The 19,917-nt window shown below is 50.6% G+C and overlaps 1 protein-coding gene and 1 non-coding gene across 2 annotated transcripts in view; both read left to right on the forward strand.

Annotated features, from left to right (window-relative positions):
- VAC14 (VAC14 component of PIKFYVE complex) overlaps positions 1 to 19,917 on the forward strand; it is a 102,035-nt gene that overhangs the window by 18,758 nt on the left and 63,360 nt on the right. The window contains exons 10-12 of the mRNA XM_019455336.2: positions 5,492 to 5,555; positions 12,433 to 12,577; positions 12,852 to 12,917. Of these exons, the coding sequence (XP_019310881.2) occupies positions 5,492 to 5,555; positions 12,433 to 12,577; positions 12,852 to 12,917 (275 nt within the window). The remainder of the gene's footprint in view (positions 1 to 5,491; positions 5,556 to 12,432; positions 12,578 to 12,851; positions 12,918 to 19,917) is intronic.
- Positions 82 to 152, forward strand: TRNAG-GCC (transfer RNA glycine (anticodon GCC)). Its single transcript has one exon. It is a non-coding gene; the product is annotated as a tRNA-Gly (tRNA).

The following is a 19,917-nucleotide window of genomic DNA, read 5'->3' on the forward strand; positions in this document are numbered from 1 at the left end:
GGGTATCAGGTTACAGCTGTGCGGTTGCTTCTGTGAGCCAGAGCAGCAAAACAGCTGGAGGCAGCACAGCCATCAAGTGGAGCATTGGTGGTTCAGTGGTAGAATTCTCGCCTGCCACGCGGGAGGCCCGGGTTCGATTCCCGGCCAATGCAGCAGCTACAAACTTTTTGGCAGTTCCTTGAGAAAGAAAATTTGGGGGAATAAAGTTATGTGGGCCTCTCAAGGCAGGAGCTTTCTCACTAGGAGAAACTAGAAGAATCTCAGGGAAAGATCTGTTTTGTGAAACACTATGTTTTCTGTATATGTATGGTATCATACAGTTTACATAATTCCACAGCTTTCTTTTTTTGCTTGTGTGGTGGCTTCTTCTGGTTTTTGTTCTGTTTCATTTTGTTTTACTTGACGAGTTACAACAGGCAGAAGTTTCGAGTATTTTATACTGGCTTTAAAAGTTAGTGCCTCTTAATCCGTTGAGTCAGAAAGTAGAATGATGGTTGCTGAACTGGAGGGGAAAGGGGAATTAGACACCTGGTTTCTTTTCAGGGTAATGGAACTGTTGCAGAATTAAATAATGGTGATGCTTTACATAACTTTGTGGATTTACAAAAGATGACCCGGTTGTGTGCTTTAAAATGGTGAGCTTTATGTTAGGAAATTTTATGTTATATGCAGGATGTCTCAGTTTTTTAAATAAAGTTAGTACATCTTCCCTCAAAGTGGAGCCCAGCAGCTCCTACCCCACCCTTTCTCCTTACGTGGCAACAAGTCAGGGCCTCCGGGAAAGAACCACTGTATTCTGCAGGTCGTGACAGCTGCTAAGAACCTGCCAGCTGGAGCATCGGCAGCTCCACGGTAGAATCCTCGCCTGCCAGAGACCAGTGTGCCATGGCCAGCCAATGCAGTTTATTTTACTTAGGTAAAATAGGTAGTTTTTTCTAAGCGGTCTCAAAACAGCTCCCCACTTAGGAGACGCCATGCTAAACCAAGACACATTCAGGAAGCTTGGCTCTGGATTTTACTACCTCATAAACAGCATTTCAGCAGATGCAGAGCTCAGTTTAGAGTAGTTCCTAGAGATGATCACAGCTCATTTAGAGGCTCCATACCCACTCCTTGCTCAGCTTGTAACTGCCACATTACCAAAGTGCCAGGAGAAGGTCGCGGCGAGCCAGGAGACAGTGATGATTCAGCTGGTCCAGTTGACAGGTTCATCTCAGCCTCCGCCGCTTTTTCCTATTACTATTTTCCTCCACTGTTCCAGCTCCGGTCGCCTGGCCAAAGGCGGGAACCTCCTCCCTGGTCTCCCTCTGTTGGAGGGCAAGACCCACGAGGAGGTTCATCAGCCGAGCCTTCTGTGCGTGAGCATACACGTGCACACGTGCGCGTCCCCCTCACCTCTGACTGCAGGACCCTCATTTGTGCCACACTGTTCCCAGCCCGTCTGCTTGCTTTGGCTCCCCTTTGGCCCTGCCACTTCAGGGGTCCGTGATGCGGCCTCCTTTCCCTGAGTTCCTGCAGTGTTTGACGTGTGCACCCTTTTCCTCTCTGTGATGTTGCCTGATTGTCCCAGGTGTCCTGGCCTAGACTCGGTCAGAACGGCCTGCTGGTGAGTCATGGCTCTGCTGACTTCGTATCTGTTGCCCTTGGAGAAGCCACTTAGCCTTTTTAAGCCCCAAATTCCTTACTTGTTAAATAAGGCTAACGATAATAATACCAAACCTGTAGTGTGGTGGTGAGTTTTAAATGAGATTTTTGCTTATAAAGCTTTTAGAATATAGCAAAGGCCAGACACTCTCAGAAACAGGTACTTTAGTGTCAAATTTTTAATGCATGTGTATAACATACCTATGTACTTAGCGAGGTTCTCTGGACAGGGCTTTTCCTCCCTTGTTTTTTGTTGTTGTTGTTTTTGTTTTTTTAATCATCAACATTTTCCAGATAGTAGTGTGCCCCTGGTGGGTCCTAAATGAGGGATCACGGAGGGTTAGGTGGTAGAAGTTCTTGTACCAGGTGAGGGGCAGAATTATAAATAAGGTTTCTAGGAGAGGGCTTGCAACCACTGTTAGTAGATGTGTAATGGAATCCATCCACTTGCAAGGCTTTGATGGGACTGGATATAGCGGCAGCTTCTGTGGACCCTGCAGATGTAGGTAAATCATCTGCCTGCAAGGAGCCCAGGACAGACCCACAGTTGAGTAATCATGTGGCCCTGCATGCGGTCACAGAGGACTGGGGGCTCCAGGCCAAGTCCATGGAGGTCGTTTGAGCTGGATCTTTTCCTTCTCCTTAGCTTCCACTCTGCCCCCACCTCACCCCACCCCTTTTTTTACTCTGATTATAAGGGAGGTTATTACTGTGATTTTTACTCTGATTATATTACTCTAGTTACACGCTCCCTGTAGAGATGAGAGGGGGGAAGAGGCATTCCTAGTGGGGGGAGAGTAAGCAGGTAGAATATATCGTCTGCTACATACGTTTGGTGGCATGTGTCAGAAGCCATGAACATTTGAGAGAATTTGTTCTCAAGGAACAAATAGAGATGTAGGTAAGGTTTTCCATTTAAACACCTAACAAACGTTAGCTCCTAACAAGGCTGTGAGGTGAGTACTGGTTACCCCGTTATACAGTGAGGGACTGGAGGCAAAGTCGGTAAGCTGCCCACAGTTGCACAGCTAGTAAGTAGGGGGGTCAGGGCTCAGATTTAGGCCCGAGGGCTCTGAGTCTTTGCTCCTAGCGCCGTTTACACCACAATTCTCTAAAGAGGGAACTAATACAAAAAGGGCAGCCACAGATGTACAGCGTGACTGGAAATGGGAGCATTGGAGAGTAAAACAATGTATCATTTTTACTCATCAACTTGGCAAAAATGTAAAAGATTACTAATATCCCTGTGTGAAGCTTGGGGAGATCAACTGCTTCTCTGTGCCTGAAGTGCATGTGTAGTGGTAGAACCTTACTAAAGAGCAGCTTATCAACGTGGATTAAAATATAGAATTCCTGACCCTTCCACCCAGCAGTACCCCCTGTCGTGGGATCCTAGAAAAATACACTTGTGCAGGAAGAAGCGTGGGAGAGATGTAAGAGTGAAAGCTACGAAACAAAGGAAGTTAACTTGAACCCTATTTCTGATATCGCATCATTTCATCTACAAATGTGCATGTTTCTAAAAGTCAAGAGGGAGGAGGCAGCCAGGGGCGTGGAGTCCTGGCTGCCGTTCCAGGCTGGCCCACCAGCCTTCCCCGTGTGTCCTCCTCCCCTTTGCCAAGATCTGTTCTATCAGGCCCAGCCTGCGCCTGGCCCCACTGAGCTGTGCCCTGTCCCGCACAGGGCCTCTGGGACTAGAGGGGGCAGGCAGCAGCTCAGAACCTTCCTGTTCAATGTGGAAATCAAGGCCCTCTTTACTTGCGGGTTGAGGGAGGTCCATAGTTCACAGGAATAACACTACACTAAGCTATAGTATAAAGTAAAAAAAAAAAAAAAAAAAAAAAAAAAAAATTGCAGAAAACATACTGTGATTCCATTTATGTTACAAAACAAAAAGAAATACTGAGGAGGGCACCTGTTGGGATGAGCACTGGGTATTGTATGGAAACCAATTTGACAATAAATTTCATATTAAAAAGCAAAACAAAACAAAAAGAAAGATAGGAATACTTGCCAGACCAGTGAAGTAGTTACCTGCATATAGAGTGGAGTAAGATTAAAGGTTAGAAAGAGACATGGGCATGTTCTACTTTGTTTGAAATTTTTAGAATGAGAATATGTTTTACTTGTATAATTTACAAGAAGCCAAGGCTGGCACCATTTGAACAACAATATATAAATAATGATAGTTTTAATTGGTAATCCACAGAATAAAATATGGGCCCATAATGATATATATGGATGGATGGATGGATGGATGGATGGATGGATGGATGGGAAGGGACTGCATTTTCCTATAGAAGAATTCTGGTTAATAAATGTAGAAAAAAAGAGGAAAACAAAATCACCATTAGGCAAACTCCACAGTAATTATTATAGATCCATCAATGGATGCCAAAGTCAGTAGGGGAACATTTGAGGAAAAAACTAGGTGTTTGTCTAGTCTCAAGTATCTTCCCCAAGACATTTATTAATTACAAAAAGGAAAACAGTAACTTACTGTAAAGAAACCCAGCAGACACTACCACAGTCAGATGATAAGGTCAACATCATCAGTAACAAGACAGACAGACATCACATACCCCTGATATGATGCACTGAGAAAGTGCGTCACTTTGATGGTGGTCTTCCAAAAATGCGTAACCTCCGCCTAATCATGAGAAAATGCAAGACTAACCAAGGTAGCAACATATTCTGCAAAGTAACTGACCAGGGCTTCAGTGATAGCGAGTTCGTGGAAGATACGGAAAGACTGCGGAACCGTCACAGATTGGCAGGGACTAGGGAGACACGACAACTAAATGCAACATGTGGTCCCTGATTCTACCCTGGAACACAGGATGTAAGTGGAAACACCAGTGAAATTCACATTAGGTCTGTAGTTGTGTTAGCAGTGTTATGTGAGTGTTCCTTTCCTGGTTTGATAATGTATGATCTTAGGTGCAGCTGGGTAAAGGGTAAACAGAATTCTGTGCTATTTTTACAACCTTTCAGAAAATTAAAATAATCTCAGAATAAGTATTCTGTTCAACTTTCTGTCTTTATGGATCTACCTCTTTTGGACATTTCACAAATTGCAGGCTTTTATGACTAGCTTCTTAACGTTGGCATGTTTCCAGTGTTCACCCATGTTGTAGCACATATCAGTATTTTATGCATCTTTGTTGCCGTATAATGGTCCACTCTATGGCTGTAACACACTTATCCATTCATCAGTTGATAGACATTTGATTGCTATGAACATGATGTACGGTTTTGGTGTGGACATGAGCGTCCGTTTCTCTAGGGTATATATCTAGGAGTGGGATTGCCGGGTCAAAGGGTAATAGCTCTGTTGAGCCTTTAAGGAATTGCCAGGCTGTTTTCCAAAACACCTGCACCATTTTACATTCCCACCAGCAGGGTCCAAGGGTTTTCTCCACATGCTCACCACCACTCATTATCTGTATTTCAGCCGTCCTAGTGGGTGTGAACTGGTACCTCGTCGCAGTTTTGATTTACATTTCCCTGATGGCTAATGATGTTGACTATCCCAGGAGTCATTTTTAACATCCATTGCCTTCGGGCCAGCGGTCCCTTCTGAGATTTCCCAGATGTGTTCAGGGCTGGTGCCCTTCTTCTTTTGAGATCACTGTGCCTAAACACTTACAAGCACGGATGCTATCCCAGAAGCTTGGGGAGTGGGTGGCATTGGGTCCTTAGGGCTCCTGAGCTTTAGTCCTTTTCAAGAGCCAGAGTCAAGATGTGGGGGACTAGAGAGTCGGTGTCCTTATATCAGGCATCTCGTTCATTTGGAAGACTTCAGCGGTCCTCTGGCATGACACCTTGTTCCTCTCACTGTCCCCAGGAGGCCCTGATGGTTCTTGTGACTCCAGCTTCAGTAGCAGCATCAGCGTCTTCACACCAGCCAGGTAAGTGGTTTGTTCCAGCCAGAGGCGCTTGTAGAAAGCAAGTGGCCTGGGTCTTTCCTGGGTGCAGCAAATTGCAGTAAAGACCCGAGGCAAACTCTCCTTAGGGGGCACAGTGGGTGCTTGATGAAGGGATCTGAAGAACACTGAGAAAACCCAAATCCCCCTAGTTCTGATGGACAGGTAGCCTTGTCCCCAAGGACAAAGATAAGAAGTTGTTGGAGGTCAGTAAACACAGGTTGTAAACGTAGAACCAGTGCATGGTAGCTACAGGGAGACACGCGCAGACACCTTTGCCCAGAACCTTTTTGCCTGTCGGGATAACGTGGGGCTGACAAGACTGACAAGGAGAAGGCTGTTCCAGAGTCCAAGAGAGCATAGGCTATGGGCCGCAGGAGCCGTCCTCTCCCAGGCGCCGGGTCAGCTGTCATAGTGCAGCCTTCCACATGGGGGCAGAGCAGGCCAAGCAGCAAGATCATTGCTTGCAGTTCCCTACATACTGTATGCTGGGTGATGACATCCACTGGAGGGGGAATTATCACCGTTTTGTCCCTTTCCACCTGCCCTGGACTTGCCCCATGTCACTTTGTCTTTGGGTAGAATTAGCACCTGTGGGGCTGCAATGGATGGCATTCTTCTATAAGGGGTTTCTTCCCTCTCATCCCGACACTGAACCTGGACCCTGGGGAAGGGGTCACTCATGATGAGAAAATATGCACTCAACCCCCAGGAGGCTCTCTTCTCCCCGGACCTTTAGAATCTTTCCTCCTTTTGTATCATTTTTTCACTTACTCTTATTTCTAAGACCCTGTGGGCATTTTCAAAGTATGTGAGTACTGATTATAAACGTGGACTGCTCCTGGGGCCTCTTCTAATCATTTGAGCAAGGCGGTAAACATTCATTCATTCATTCATCCTGTTAGTTGTCACATACTCCAGAGTACCTGCCAGGCTTCAGCCCTACAGGTTCCAAGGTAAAGATGTGACCCCTGAGTGTGGTCCCCAAGCTTGAGGTTCTCTAGTGGGGAAACAGAAGCAGGGCATGATTTCTGTGACAGGGGACTCAGAGGGTGCTGGGGGCGTGCCATGGTGCCCGAGCTGAAGCTCACTGGAATAGTGGCTGACAAGGGTGATCACTCACTGGGTGCTTCCTGGCCCGGCTGTGCCAAATACTTTGTGTCACGTCATTGGATCTCGCTGATGTTTCAATCCCATGGGGTCATTAGTAGTATTAATTCCTTTTAGGGCTGAGGAGGGACCGGAGACCTGGGGGCTGCTGTGTAGAGAAAGAATTAGGAGGGTCGGGCGAGTGCAAACCACCTCGGGGGCCACAGCTTCTTTCCCATGGGAGGAGATGGAGGCTCAGCCTGAAGAAGTGGCAGAACGTGGAGAAAATTGGAGAGACTTTTTCTTATCTGTTTTGAAGGATGACTTGACCAGATTTGCTGATGCGTGTGATGGAATGAGAGGAGAGACTGAGGGAAAGAGTAACTTCTAGATTTGGGGCTTCAGCCAACTCAGGATATCCTGACATTTCCCACGCTGGGGTGGAAGGAGGCACAGGTGTGTGAGTGGGCCAGTCATGTGCTGTGTGCCCCAGGGAGGTTAAGGAGGCAGCTTTGGATCCTGGATTCTGGAGCTGGGGGAGAGATCCGGAGAGAAGTGCTGGGAGATGTGTCCTCCAGAGGGACCAGCTCTTGTTCTGAAGGCTATGGGAGCCTGCCTGTAAGTGGCAGTGTCTGGTGCAGACCTGTGACTCGGAAGGCCCTCTGGCAGCTCCGGGGGGGATGAGTGAGGGAGGGGCAAAAGTGGCAGCACAGAAGCCTGTTGCAGACTTGTCACCGTTGTCTAGGCCACAGGGTATTGTCCTGCTCCAGGGGAGTGGCAGTGGGAGGTGGAGAAAGGTCTAGGAGGAGGCAGAGGTCAGACATCACTGACTAACCATGGCGGGCGGGCATGACTCTCGTCGCCTCGCTTGGGAGGCAGGGGCGCCATTTGCTGGAGCGGCTCTAAAGGCTGAGGCTGGGAACTGCCTCATTGGAACCAGATTTTGTTTTAGACCTGTCATTCAGGAGCCCGTGCCAGACCCTACCCTTTTAAAATTAAAAAACCAAGAGCAAATCATCTCGTGCTTTCTTTATCCCACAAATGGCTATTTCCTCGTGGCAGCTACCAGTCTGAGTCAGTAGCTGTGCCAGAGAGGGGGGCGACCTTCAGAGTCATGAAACCTGAGCCAGGTGCCAAGGCCCTGGGCCCCCCACTCGTTGGAGATGGCAGCTGAAGACAGTAGGGTAGGGGCAGTCTTCCTCCAGTAGGTGCTGCCAGAGGGGCACTGAGCTCAGACAAGAAGGCAACTTCCAGGATCGCCAAGAAACAAAAACCCACCCTGTGACTGTCCAGACACACTGCCTGCCCTCATCTCTCATGAATCCTCTATGTAGTGGAGTCCGACCGCCCGGGCACACATCCTGACTCTGTGTCCCTGGGCAAGCAGCTTAACCGCTCCCTGCCTCGGTTTCCTCATCTTTAAACTGGGTGCGATGATAGTGCCTACCTCCTAGGGGTGTGGAGCTTGTATGAATTGAATATGTAAAGAGAACAGAATGGTGCCCAGCTCAGAGAAAGCCCTTTACGCATTTTAGCTACAATTATTATTACAAGAACTTCATTATTATCCCCATTTTATGAATGAGGAAACAGGCCCAGAGAGGTGAACTTCTGGTCCACAGTCACTCAGCCAGGTTGGAATTAGTGGCCAGGTTGGAGTTCAGGCTAGGCCTGTCTGACTCCCAAGCCCACTGGTGTGGCTTTTGTTGGTTGCACTGGGAGAGTCCCAGAAGCCCACCCGACAGGGGAGCCCCGGACAGGTTACTACATGCACAGACTTCCACTCCAATGCCTGGGGCCTTGCCAAGGACTGTGGTGTCATCATTGAGTTTCGGTATAGGTCACTGGCTACATAAAGGCAAACAGAAAGATCTGGAATTCCATGCTTCTCAACTTCTAGCATCTGGAGATTGAAAAAAAAGTTGTAAAGATACTTTATTAAAAAAATGTGGAATTCAGAAACAATTTTTTTATTTACTTTCTTTCTAATTTGATTAGAGATGTAACATATGAGTACCATAAAAAGTTAGACATTACAGGGATGCCTAGGTGGCTCAGTCAGTTAAGCTTCCTATCTTGATTTCCACTCACAGGCTCAGGGTTCATGGGTTCGAGCCCTGTGTTGGGCTCTTTGCTGACAAAGTGAAGGCTGCTTGGGATTCTCTCTCTCCCTCTCTCTCTCCCTGCTCCCCCACCAAAATAAAAATAAACATTTAAAAAAAAAAACATTAGACATTACAGAAATGAAGTGTTGCCTCCCAGAGAGGACCCCTGGAATTTATCATTATTTATTGGTAGAATCAGAAGTATTGTTTAATAAATCGCTATTTTATTTATTTTTTGTTGTTAAATTTTTTTAATGTTTATTTTTGAGAGAGAGAGAGACAGAGCACAAGCAGGGGAGGGGCAGAGAGAGAGAGGGAGACACAGAATCTGAAGCAGGTTCCAGGCTCTGAGCTGTTAACACAGATCCCGATGTGGGGCTCAAACCCACGAACCACAAGATCACTACCTAGGTCGAAGGTGGAGTCAACTGACTGAGCTCCCCAGGTGTCCCATTAAATCGCTATTTTAATAGCTACAGTAGTGCCATGCACTTGGAAAATGTCATACACATACGTGTAAGACATTAGTTATGAGATGCTTTATGAGAATGTTCAGTGGAAGTGGGGTTTTGCAGACACCTTGAAATAACTCAGAAACCCCCAGGAGCGACTAGTCTAGACTTTTTGGACCCGATGCAGAAATGTATTTTAAACTGTGAGTGAGCTCCCATCTGCTCTCTGGGTAAGGTAACCCAGGGCAGAGGATACTCCATCTCGGACTCAGGAGCTGAGCACACCATGCAGCCTGCCCTCTCTAGGAAGGGCCTGGGTTCCCACAGACTTCTGGCTCCCCGCGGTGCATGTGTGGAGCCCAGCACACAGCAGCCGGCCCTGCCCAGCGGAGCGGCTGAGAGCTGCCTCCTCCACAGCTAGTAGAATCTTTCCCAGGCACTAAGATCAGTCTCCCTGGTGCCCTGGGTGCCCCGGCTTCCCATGAGCCTCACCTCCAGCCAGCCAAGGGAAGTGAGACCCAGGGAGAGTGTCTCCGGCTAAGGGAATAAGTTTTCAACTGATGGCCGCATGGCCTTGGACGGGTTCCATACTGTCTCATCTGTGCATCGCAGGATTGAGTTACTTGAACCATGACGTCCCTTTCAGCCATGGTGTTCTTGGTGGGTTGAAGCTGACACCTGCCTCACCAGCAATCTGAAGGTGCCCGTGTCTGGGGAGGTTTGCCATAGCCAACTTTTGCTGTGGGGAAAGTCAGAGAATGTCAGTGCACAGAATGCTGCCAGTTCTTGTGCGCTGGCTCCACGAAATCCTTCATTATATGGCCTTGACACAGCGCCATCATGGGGAGATGCCACCATGGGCTGGCCCTTGATTTGTCCCTCAGTAGAGACATTGAACTGGCTGGAAGCATCTTGGGACTACAGTGAATCAAGGAGCCCATCTGGCCCAGGGACCATCTAACATGTTGGAGCCCTTATTTGGGCCGCTTGGATTTGGAATGCCCCCCACACAGAGCAGCACCAGGCTTTCCCAGTCTCCTCTCCCGCCCCACGTAGAGACTTTGCCTGTCGTGCTGATAGGAAAATATATTGAACGGTCTGTGCGACCCCTCTCTGTCCCTCCAGTACACAGGGCTGCCAGGTCTGACCAGGCCAGTCCACATAAGGGCTGCCATTCAGCTGCCCCTGGCAGGGGATAGTTGCAAATGGACTCTCCTGAGCCTGGCCCATTAGGAGGCAGTGCCGTGTGGTAGAGGAGGCCACTCTAGGCTCGGACTGCTCACATTCAAGTTGTGAGCTCCACCCCTTCCCGATCGGGTAACCTCTGGGCCTGACTTGCAGGGTGGAGTCGGAGCGGCTGGGCTTGGCACTGCCTTCCTCCCACTGGCAGCTTAGGCCACAGCCATTGCTGGCCACTACGGCCCTGACTGCCCCCAGGGGAGTGAAAACAAGGCCTTGCTCCCCGGGGGACCATTTCGGCTAAGAAAGTGGTGCTGGCCTGCAGGCATAGAGTCCCAGCACCCTGGCCCCATGTGGGAGCTGGAATGTCCTGCTGTGGAAGGGGACTCACTGTGGACCGAGGGCTCACCAGGTCAGGATGCAGAGGCAGAATCAGGGCAGTTGCCATTCATTCCTCACAGCCTCCTGAGCTCCCACTCTGTTAAGGCCTTGGGGTGTAGGTAGGCTTCCGGAGCTTCTCCAGCTTCTCAAGGAAACGAGCTATAATAGCATGCTGGAAGGAGCCAGGTAGGAGGACGGGGAAAAGGAGGACTTGGCGATAAGAGAGTAAGTCCTGGTCATCAGCAGGAGGAGAGGGAGTTTCTAGGAAGTTTTCAGAGAAGAAAAGAAAATGCTCAGGAAGCCCTGGGATAGATTGCTAGCCCGACACCGTAGTGCCGTGTTGTCCGTGGCAATAGCCAGGGTCACGGGGCCGCTGGGCACGTGCAGTGTGGCTAGTGTGAACAGAGGTGTGCTGTCAGGGTGAAATGCATGCTGGATTTCGAAGACTTAGAACACCGAAAAGAATACGAAGTATCCTATGAGTGATGTGTATATTGTTTTTTATGTTGGCTTCATGTTGAAATGATATTGTTGGGGTATGTTATATTCATTAAAATATGTCATTAAAATTTTACCTGGTTCTTTTTACTTTTGAGTATAGGACTCAAAAATGTAAAATTCCATGTGTGGCTCACATTACGTTTCTATCAGACAGTGAGAGAGAAAGTGATGAAGAGATTGGGAGCTTGTGTTTGCCACCCTGAACTTGTCTGTCTGTGCCTTAGTTTCCCTGTCTGTCTTAGGCTAGCAAAGAACCTAGGTGTTTAGGTGTTGGCAAAAGACCCCAGAACTTCCAGCCACATGACTCCCGTGGAATTAGTGACATCCCCACCCAGAGGCTCAGGACTGCTGGGCTCTGTCATCACACGCCCAGCCCATCTGGCGACCCGAGGATAGAAGTACCCACTCTCACCCCTAAACGAGCACCGTGGGGAATCATCAAACCATATTAAACAGCAGTTCTGTTTAGCAGTTACAGAACTGAGAATGGGTCCCTTTAGGAATTCACATCAAATGAGCTTCAGAGAGACTGCGGGCAAATTAGGAAAGCACTGGCATCAAGTTCCTGCTGCCAATGAATAATTGAGCAGCCTAGAAATGCCACGCGAGACCGTTTTCTACAGACAGGCAACTGAACTGCCTGACCTGGGTCCTCAGAACCCAGGTCCTTACTGGAGAAATATTCTTTGTTTGCCTGGTGAAAACTCTGTCTGCTCTTAAAGGGTGTTTTCAGGGCTTTCCCCTGGACTCGTTGGATCCATTGGTTTTGTCTTATCAACAAAGGGTTTGGACTGAATGGCCTGAGGATGCTGAACGGCTTTTCATCCCTGAGGTCTGCTGGGGCCCAGCTTGGTGATCTCAAAGAGGTGTTCTCCAGTACAAGCTAGGCCAGTGCTGGGGAGGTGGGTAGGCAGCCAGCAGACTGGCCCTCTTCCACCAACCCCAGCCTTGGAGAGGGAGGGTTGAGGCCACGCGGTGAAACTAGCCTCCACCAGCCACGTGGAGGGGGTGTGCCGCCTGCCCGCTCCTGGCCACGGCACCCAGGAAAGTGCAGCATGTGTGTGGTTCTGACTGCGAAGCCAGAGTGGCGCTGCCGCTCAGCGGAACGGGCTATAGCAGGCTTCAACTCAGCTCTCCTCCCGGTCTCACCCACAGCACGGACAGGGCCCCAGTCACCCTCCACCTTGACGGGATCGTGCAGGTCCTGAACTGCCACCTCAGCGACATGGCCATCGGGATGATGACCAGGATCGCTGTCCTGAAGTGGCTCTACCACCTCTATATCAAGACTCCCCGGAAGGTGAGTCCCTGGGCCCATCAGCCTGATAGGCCCTTCGAAGCTGGGGCTGCTTCTGGGTCTATGTCAGTTTTCTGGGACCTCCCCATGCTTGGTAGGGTTCTGGTCACTGCAGTTCTAGAAAATCCCTGGCAAGCAGAGGAGTGAAAGATGCTTGAGGAGCACTGGGGGTGTGGGGGAGGTCCATGCAGTGCAGTGGGACCCTGTCCACGCTGAGCTCAGTGGTGGAGCCAGGGTGGGGGAAGCTCACGGATTTCCCGGCGTCTCTGCTTTCCAGATGTTCCGGCACACAGACAGCCTCTTCCCCATCCTGCTTCAGACGTTGTCGGATGAATCAGACGAGGTAGGTCACCCCCTTCCTTCTGTCATGGCTGCCTAAGTCATTTGAGTGACAGATGGGATCTGGTAGCTGAGAGGTGCTTGTTTTGTTGTCCTCTTAAATCAGCACCCAAAAAGTCTCTCTCTTCTTATCTGGTAAGGTGCATCGCTTACAGGGAAAGCTGTGTTTAATGCTCTTGACTTTGGGAACAAGGACGTCTTCTTCCAGCCCTTCTGAGGAGCACTGGGTCAGTGTATCAGCGAGGACATTGGCCTCAGGGGGAAACTGGTTCGGCTATAGAAGGGCAGGGCGGGTGGGGTGTGGTGGTGGGCAGCTCGGCTGGGTTGGGTCCCCAAAGCAAGATCTGGCCCCGCGTAGCTGCCTGACCACGAGCAAGTGGCTTGTCTGGTTCCTTCTCTGCTCAGTGGGGCAGTAATTCGGAAGATGCTAAGTGCTGGGCCAGGCAATGCTGGCCGCTCTGTGAGTTCTTGTTGTGTTGTGTTCGTTGCAGCCAGCCTCCATTCTGACCTCTGGCTTGAAATTGGCCCTTTAAGATTTGCTTTGTCGGGGTCACCAAGAGCAGAAGGGAGAGGCTAGCCCAGAGAAAGGGAGAGAGAGCTGGGCTCTGCGTCTCTTAGCCCTCTGGGGGGCGGCCCCCGTCCCCACCCCATTCTCGGCAGCATTTCATCCTTTGCTGTCAGGCTATGGTAGTGCTTTTTCAAGACTCCCCTGCCTCCCAGCCTAGGGGCAGGATTGCTCGTGGGTGTTGCCATTGGCCAGGGTGACATCCCTTCCCTTCACCTATACCAGCTCTAGGCTGCCTGTCTGATGCTGGCAGGCTGTACCTTGACTGGTCCCTCTCCTTCCCTCTTCTGGGCTCTGGGCAGCTGTGGGCCTTAGGCAAAGCTGTGTGCCCCATGAGGCAGTGGGCACGTGAATCCACAAATCTGCCCATTGGGAATATGGGAGTGGACAAGAGCTGGGGGCCAGGGGAGAAGGAGAGCGACATTGCTTACAACCTCCTATGCGTGAGGCGCCTGAGCCTAGTAGCAGGCTGTGTGGGGCCTAGGATAGTTTTCCTGCAGCCTGAATTTGCTTTCTTGAACCTGAGCTGAAAAGAGATCAGATGGGCTGGTGCCTGCCTCTGCATTTCCAGAAGCTTCCAAAACAGATGGTCTGGGAATCTGCCCTTGACCCCTCCTGCTTGCCTCGTTCACATGCACACGTGCCCTCTCTTTCCCTTTCCTTCAGCACCCACTTCGGCAGGGGGCCCAAGAGGACGTGGCCCGGTTCTGCCTGAGTTGGGGGTGACTAAGGGCACTTGGCACAGCCCTCGTTTCAATACAAAAAGAAAGAGAAGAACTTTCTGATTGGTTCCTTCCCTAGGACTTCGCTGGAAGCAGCTGAGTCTTCAGTCCTTTAAATTGAGTTGTTTAATCCCATCCAGCTCTCTCTGCTTGTGATTGGTTTTTGTGTGCGTATGCGTTTACAGGGAGCCGGCGGAGATGCAGTCCATTAAACAGCTCTGTTCAGGTTGCGGCTGTGGAAACTCGATTTGCTGAAGTGCCAAATGTTGTCAGAGCTTTGGGGCACATCTTGTGGGCCTCTGCTGGGAAAGGATTGCAGCTGCTCTTGGGGACAGTTGTGGGACTGGAGGGGGGCTGTTGTCGTAACAGGAGCCGAGACTCCCTGCCTTCCTCTCTCTAGGGGAGGGAGTTGGGGACCAGGATAATCAGTGGTGAGTCCTGATTCTGCCCTATCCTGGTTCTTCACCAGATCACATTCCTAAGTGTCCCCTGACCAGTCTCTTTGGCAACCTTGAGGGCATACTGTGTCCTTGGCATTGGAAATACAGCCACAGACAACACAAAGTCCCCCTTTTCCTGGAGCTTCCTTTCTAGGATATCTAGAAATCTCTCTGTGGTAGGTTTTCCCAGTATTTCCAAACACAGCCCTGAACTCAAATGGGAGCTCCCTGGGGTGTAAGACCCTGAAAGCCCATTCAGTCAAATCAGACCACAGCCAGACTGGTGGGGAGAGGCGCCTTCCTATTGACGGCTTCACAGAGCCTCCCTCGAACTTAGCCACGTACATCCAGCCCGGGGCCTCAAGGCACAGGTTTGCCCATCATCTTGGGCGATAGGTAGTAAGAGCTTGTATGAAGTCATTGCTGTGCCCGGAACTGTGCTAGACCCTTGCCTTGTAGTATCTGGCGAACCCTTGACAATTCTGTGGGGAAGAACTGGTATCATTTCCATTTTGCAGTTGAGAATACCCAGACTGAAGGAGGTAAAACAACTCACACGCAGCTAGGAAGTGATGAGGCCAAACTCAAAACCAGATCTGTTTGACTCCAAAGCCCATTCTCTTAATCGCTTAACCGTCATACCTGTGTTCCACCAAGTGTGGTCCCAGCTACCCACATCAGAACCAGACAGGAGATGGGGAGCTTGTGTGTAGTTGTATTGTCATCCCCATTTCTGGCCACCTTCTCCTGTTCCACAGGTTCTTGAGAAAGTTCTCAATGTGCTGTGGAGAGGGGTGGATATCTGTAAAAGCTTCAGCCTCCAGACCCTTTGTCCCATTGTCTTACTGATTTGTAGAAGCTCTTTGTATATTGGGGACATTCAGTTTGTCATCTGTGTTGCGAATACTTTTCTCTCCCAGTGTAATTGTGATAAACTCACATTCTCCTCACCTTCGGTGAGAGCCACTGGCCTCAAGGAACAGAGTGTACCTGGGTGTTACTAATGCAAGAGCTGGGTGCAGGGAGGGGCAGAGTCTCAGAGACCTAGCCCTGCCCCACCACCGTGTTCCATAGTCCCATTGGCCTGTGGCCTTGCTGGGTGTCTCACCTGCCATTGCTTCTCAGTTCTACTCCCACGCTAACTTGGTAGTCCATGCCCTTCCGGCATCCTCACTTGTGTCTGCTTTTCCATTACTCAGGATAAGTGGCTGTTTCCTCAATACCAGTGCAAGTGCCTGGTCCTTGCACCCTTTGTCTGAAGATCCCTTTGGTCAGAAGGAACTTGCAGGTGTCAAATTAATATTCTTGGCACCAGAGTAGCAATCCCCCCATTAGCTAGAGATCCAATTACATGTTTTTAAGTGAAAATGCAACCCTGATTTCAACAGTGTGGAATGTAGGGTGCATGCCCTTCAGAGAGCCCTGCTGGACACCGTTAGGGAGGTGGGCGTGCTTCTTCTGCCCAGAAGATGCCAGTTGTCGGCTGCCTCCTAAGCCTGCAGCTGCCTGAGTGAGCTCCACCCATGAGTACCAGAGGACAATAGCTCCTCCTCTCAATGTCCCTGAAGGTGTGGCTGGTCCAGGAGGGGCCTCAGGACCACCCTGATTCCCCATCCCAGCCCCAAGCACACTACTTCCCAGCCTGCATTCAGAATCCTCAGGGTGTGATGGGTATGTGTTATACATCTGTCCAAACCCTTAGAATAGACAGCACCAGGAGCAAGTCCTAAGGTAAACTATGGACTTTGAGTGACATTGATGTGTTGACGCAGGTTCACGGATTGTAATAAATGTACCGCTGTGGCGGGGAATGTCCATTTGGTGGAGGTTGTGTTGGGGCGAGGGCAGGGGTATGTGGGAAATCTCTGTACCTTCTGCTCGATATTACCATGGACCTAGAACTTTGTAAAAAATAAAATCTACTTAGAACAAAAACACACAGCTTTAAAAAAGAAATCTCAGTCTTAGAAGAGAGGAAGGGTGGGTGGTAGTACCCCTGAGAGAACATAGCACCCCAGACAACTGGCCGCCAGACCTGAGCTTGGCTTCTGGCTCTCACCCTCTTCACCAGGGACCTTAGAGTCTCTGGCCTGCAAAATGGGGCACATGATGTCCACACTTGCCTTGTAGAGTGTTGTTGAAAGAGACAGCGTAAAGCTCCCGACCAGATCCTGGCCCGTCGTAACTCCGTTTGTCATTACAAGTGCTTTAGCCAGAAATTATCATTTCACTGCCTTGAACTCTCCCATCCAGAAGCAGGGTTTTTCCCCGTTTCCATAAGTCATTTTGGAAAGCCTCCGGGCCTTTTTTGTAGGGCTTCTTCATTAAGAAGTTTATTTTCAGTATTTTAAGTTTCGTTGTGATAAATTGAGTGGCATCCCTTTCCGGTAACATTTTCCCCCCAGGTGATATTGCAGCCTGCACTGGCTTAGGGGTCAGGCGGTCCAAGAGTGTGGCCCTGGCTCACCACTTCATAGCTGGTTAACACTGAGCTTGAGCAGATGACCCGGCCTCCCTGAACCCCAGTTTGCTTATCTGAAAACCGAGAATAATTGTAGAAGCACCCTTCCAGGTTTGGATTCCCAGGATGAAATGAGGTCATGTGTGTAGAATACCCAACACATGTGAACACGTGGTAAATTTTAGCTCCTGATGCTGGTAATCATTTCTGTACAAAAATGGTAAAGATACAGGTGGAAATAGGGAAGATAGGCTCTGTTTTTTCCCCATATCCTTCCTGCCCCCGCTTCGGCAGCAAAAGCCAGAACAGAAGCTAGTTTCTGTCCTCTGTTTCCCTGCCTATCTTTAGGACCACACAGGCCCTGTGCAGATGGCCAAGTGGGTGGGCCTCACTGGGGGCTCTGGGGCTCGATGTTCGTCTTGAGGTCATAGAAAAACCAAGGGGAAGGCAATGGGCAGCGACCCCGACGCCCCTTTCTATACCTTCTCCCTTTCCCACCCCCCTCCCTCAGCAACCCCTGCACCCCTGAGGTGGAGCTGTCTGCCCAAGTCAGTGAGCTGTGTTCCCAGCATCACAGGTGGAAGGGAGGAGCTGGCTGCCTGGCTCCAGGGAAGAGAGGAGAAATGGCGTCATCGGCAGAGGGCCTGCCTCGGGACTTCCGGCTGCCACAGCCTCTTTCGGAAGCAGGCCTCAGAGTCCATGGAGATCCAGAAGGGCACACCCCACTGGGGCCTCTGGAGGCACCTTCCCTGGAGTCTTCCCACCTCTTGGAGCTGAGGTGTCCTTAACACTTAAGAGCAGAGGTTATCAACCCGGGAGAGATACCCCCGTCTGCTCCCCTAGGCTCAGAGTAACTATGAAGAGAAATTGCTGAGGGGAGTTTATGGCTCGTGTGATGTGGCTGACGTAAAAACAGAAAAAAAAGAATGAGAATCACCTTTCTCAAAAACTTGGAAGGTAGGACTGTGAGGATGTCGTTCCTGGCAATGGCGGTTTCTTGCTCAGGAGCCCATTCACCTCGTGAGGCATGTGGCCATGTCTTAGGAGGCTGGGGTAGCAGGGATGGTTATAAGGATTGATTTGGGGACATCTCACAAACATACACACGAGAGCTGTGATGTACTGCGGTCCAGGGCTGCTAGGGCCTTCCCTGTCCTTAACCCCACAGCACATCTCAGGAGTGTCCACACCCATGGGGCAGGGAGCCCTGGGGCTGCTCTAGGCTTTGCTGCGTCCTGAGGGGATGGGGGCCATCAGCTTTTCTGTTTGGGTCAATCCACCACATGTCCAAGTGTTCATTGCCTCACCAGCCACAGGCTCAATGGGGAACAGACACGCCGGCTTTGAGGGATGATTAGCCTTAGGGGAGATGGGAGAGGATTTCATTTGTTTGTATGGTCCAGGTCCCAGGAGAAATGGAGCAGGAGAACTGAAGAGGTTCTCAGGTCTCAAAGGAGAGAGCTCACTGGGGCTGAGCTAAGTTGCCCGATAGGGAGACAGGTCACGGCTCGCATGAGAGCTGAGTGGGTAGCTCTGGGGTTGTCCTGCAGCAAGGCCGCGGGTGCCACCACTCCTGACTGTCATGGAGCCCTGTCCCCGGAGCAGAGTAGAGTGAGGCTGCCCTTGGCCTCCTCTGTCCCAGGGGCAGTGGCCCTGTCATCCCATCCTGTCCCTTCTGCATCCCTCATCCCATGTGGTCCCTGTAAATGCTTCCTCAGCCTTTTCTTTCCCAGGGACTCTTGTCACTTTGGTCTGGTGGGTTGGCCAGCTGGGCCCAAGGGCTCATTTCCACTTTAAAGGGATTTAGTTAGTGACAACAGGGCCTTCCATGTCAGGGTCTCACCCAGACGGAGGCCCCAGACTGAGAGCATCCCCATGGGTTCCTCTTCTTACAGTCCCAAGCGACCAGGGCTGTGTTCTTCTGTCCCGACGCAAGGGTGCTGCTAGTAAAATTGGCCATCTGTGTGTCTGCCACAGAAATGGGGACCTCTGCTTCATTGGAGCCCCTTCATCTGAGGGCAGCTCAGAGAGGTGATGACAGCCCATCCAGTACCCCCCGCCACTGGCTGCCTTCAGAATCCACAGTGGGTGCTGGGCTCAGACCCCTCCCACATCTGTGGGAGGAGACTGGGAGCAGGAGAGGGCAGAAGGCTGAGTTCATGGGTCATATGCGCTGTTCAGAGTACATTGTTTCTCTTCTCCTGACAAGTTTGCCTGGCGCTCTTGGAGTTGTTTTCATTATCCCAGTTTTGACTTAAGAGGACCTCCAAGGGCAAGGAAGATAACTTCTCCAAGGTCATACCACCAGCAGCCAGACATTGGGTCCATCTGATTCTGGAACATCCAGAAGCACATAAGGGCTGACCTCACTGCAGGATAGGGGTCCTCCCAGGATGGAGGCACTGCTTCATTGAGGCCGGCCCCCCTCCCCTCATCAGTTCTGAGTGCACCTTCTCTCTGAGCACTCAGAGACCTGACCTCCCCGTTGGGCCACACACCCTCCCAGGGCATATGCAGAAGGAGTGGGGCTGGTAGCCGGCAGAGAGCAGTGTAGGAAGGGGCCCGGGGAGCAATAAGAGGGCGGCCTCTGCCCCACGCTGCCCTGCTCTCTGTGGGACCTGGCAAGTCCACGACACCCCTTCACCTCCTGTTTTCTGCCATCAGACACAGTTGGCCTGGTCTGTGTTCGTCCCATCCAGCTCTGATGCTGTGTGGTCCTGACCCTGCTCCCTGGAATACTAAAATGGCCTGCTCAGAGTAGACCGTCTTCCATAAGAATGGGGTTTGTTCCTCCTCCTGAGATCCCTGCCTCAGTG

This window comes from Panthera pardus, unplaced genomic scaffold (assembly GCF_024362965.1).
Source record: "Panthera pardus isolate Hobbes unplaced genomic scaffold, ASM2436296v1 HiC_scaffold_19, whole genome shotgun sequence".
NCBI lineage: Eukaryota > Metazoa > Chordata > Mammalia > Carnivora > Felidae > Panthera > Panthera pardus.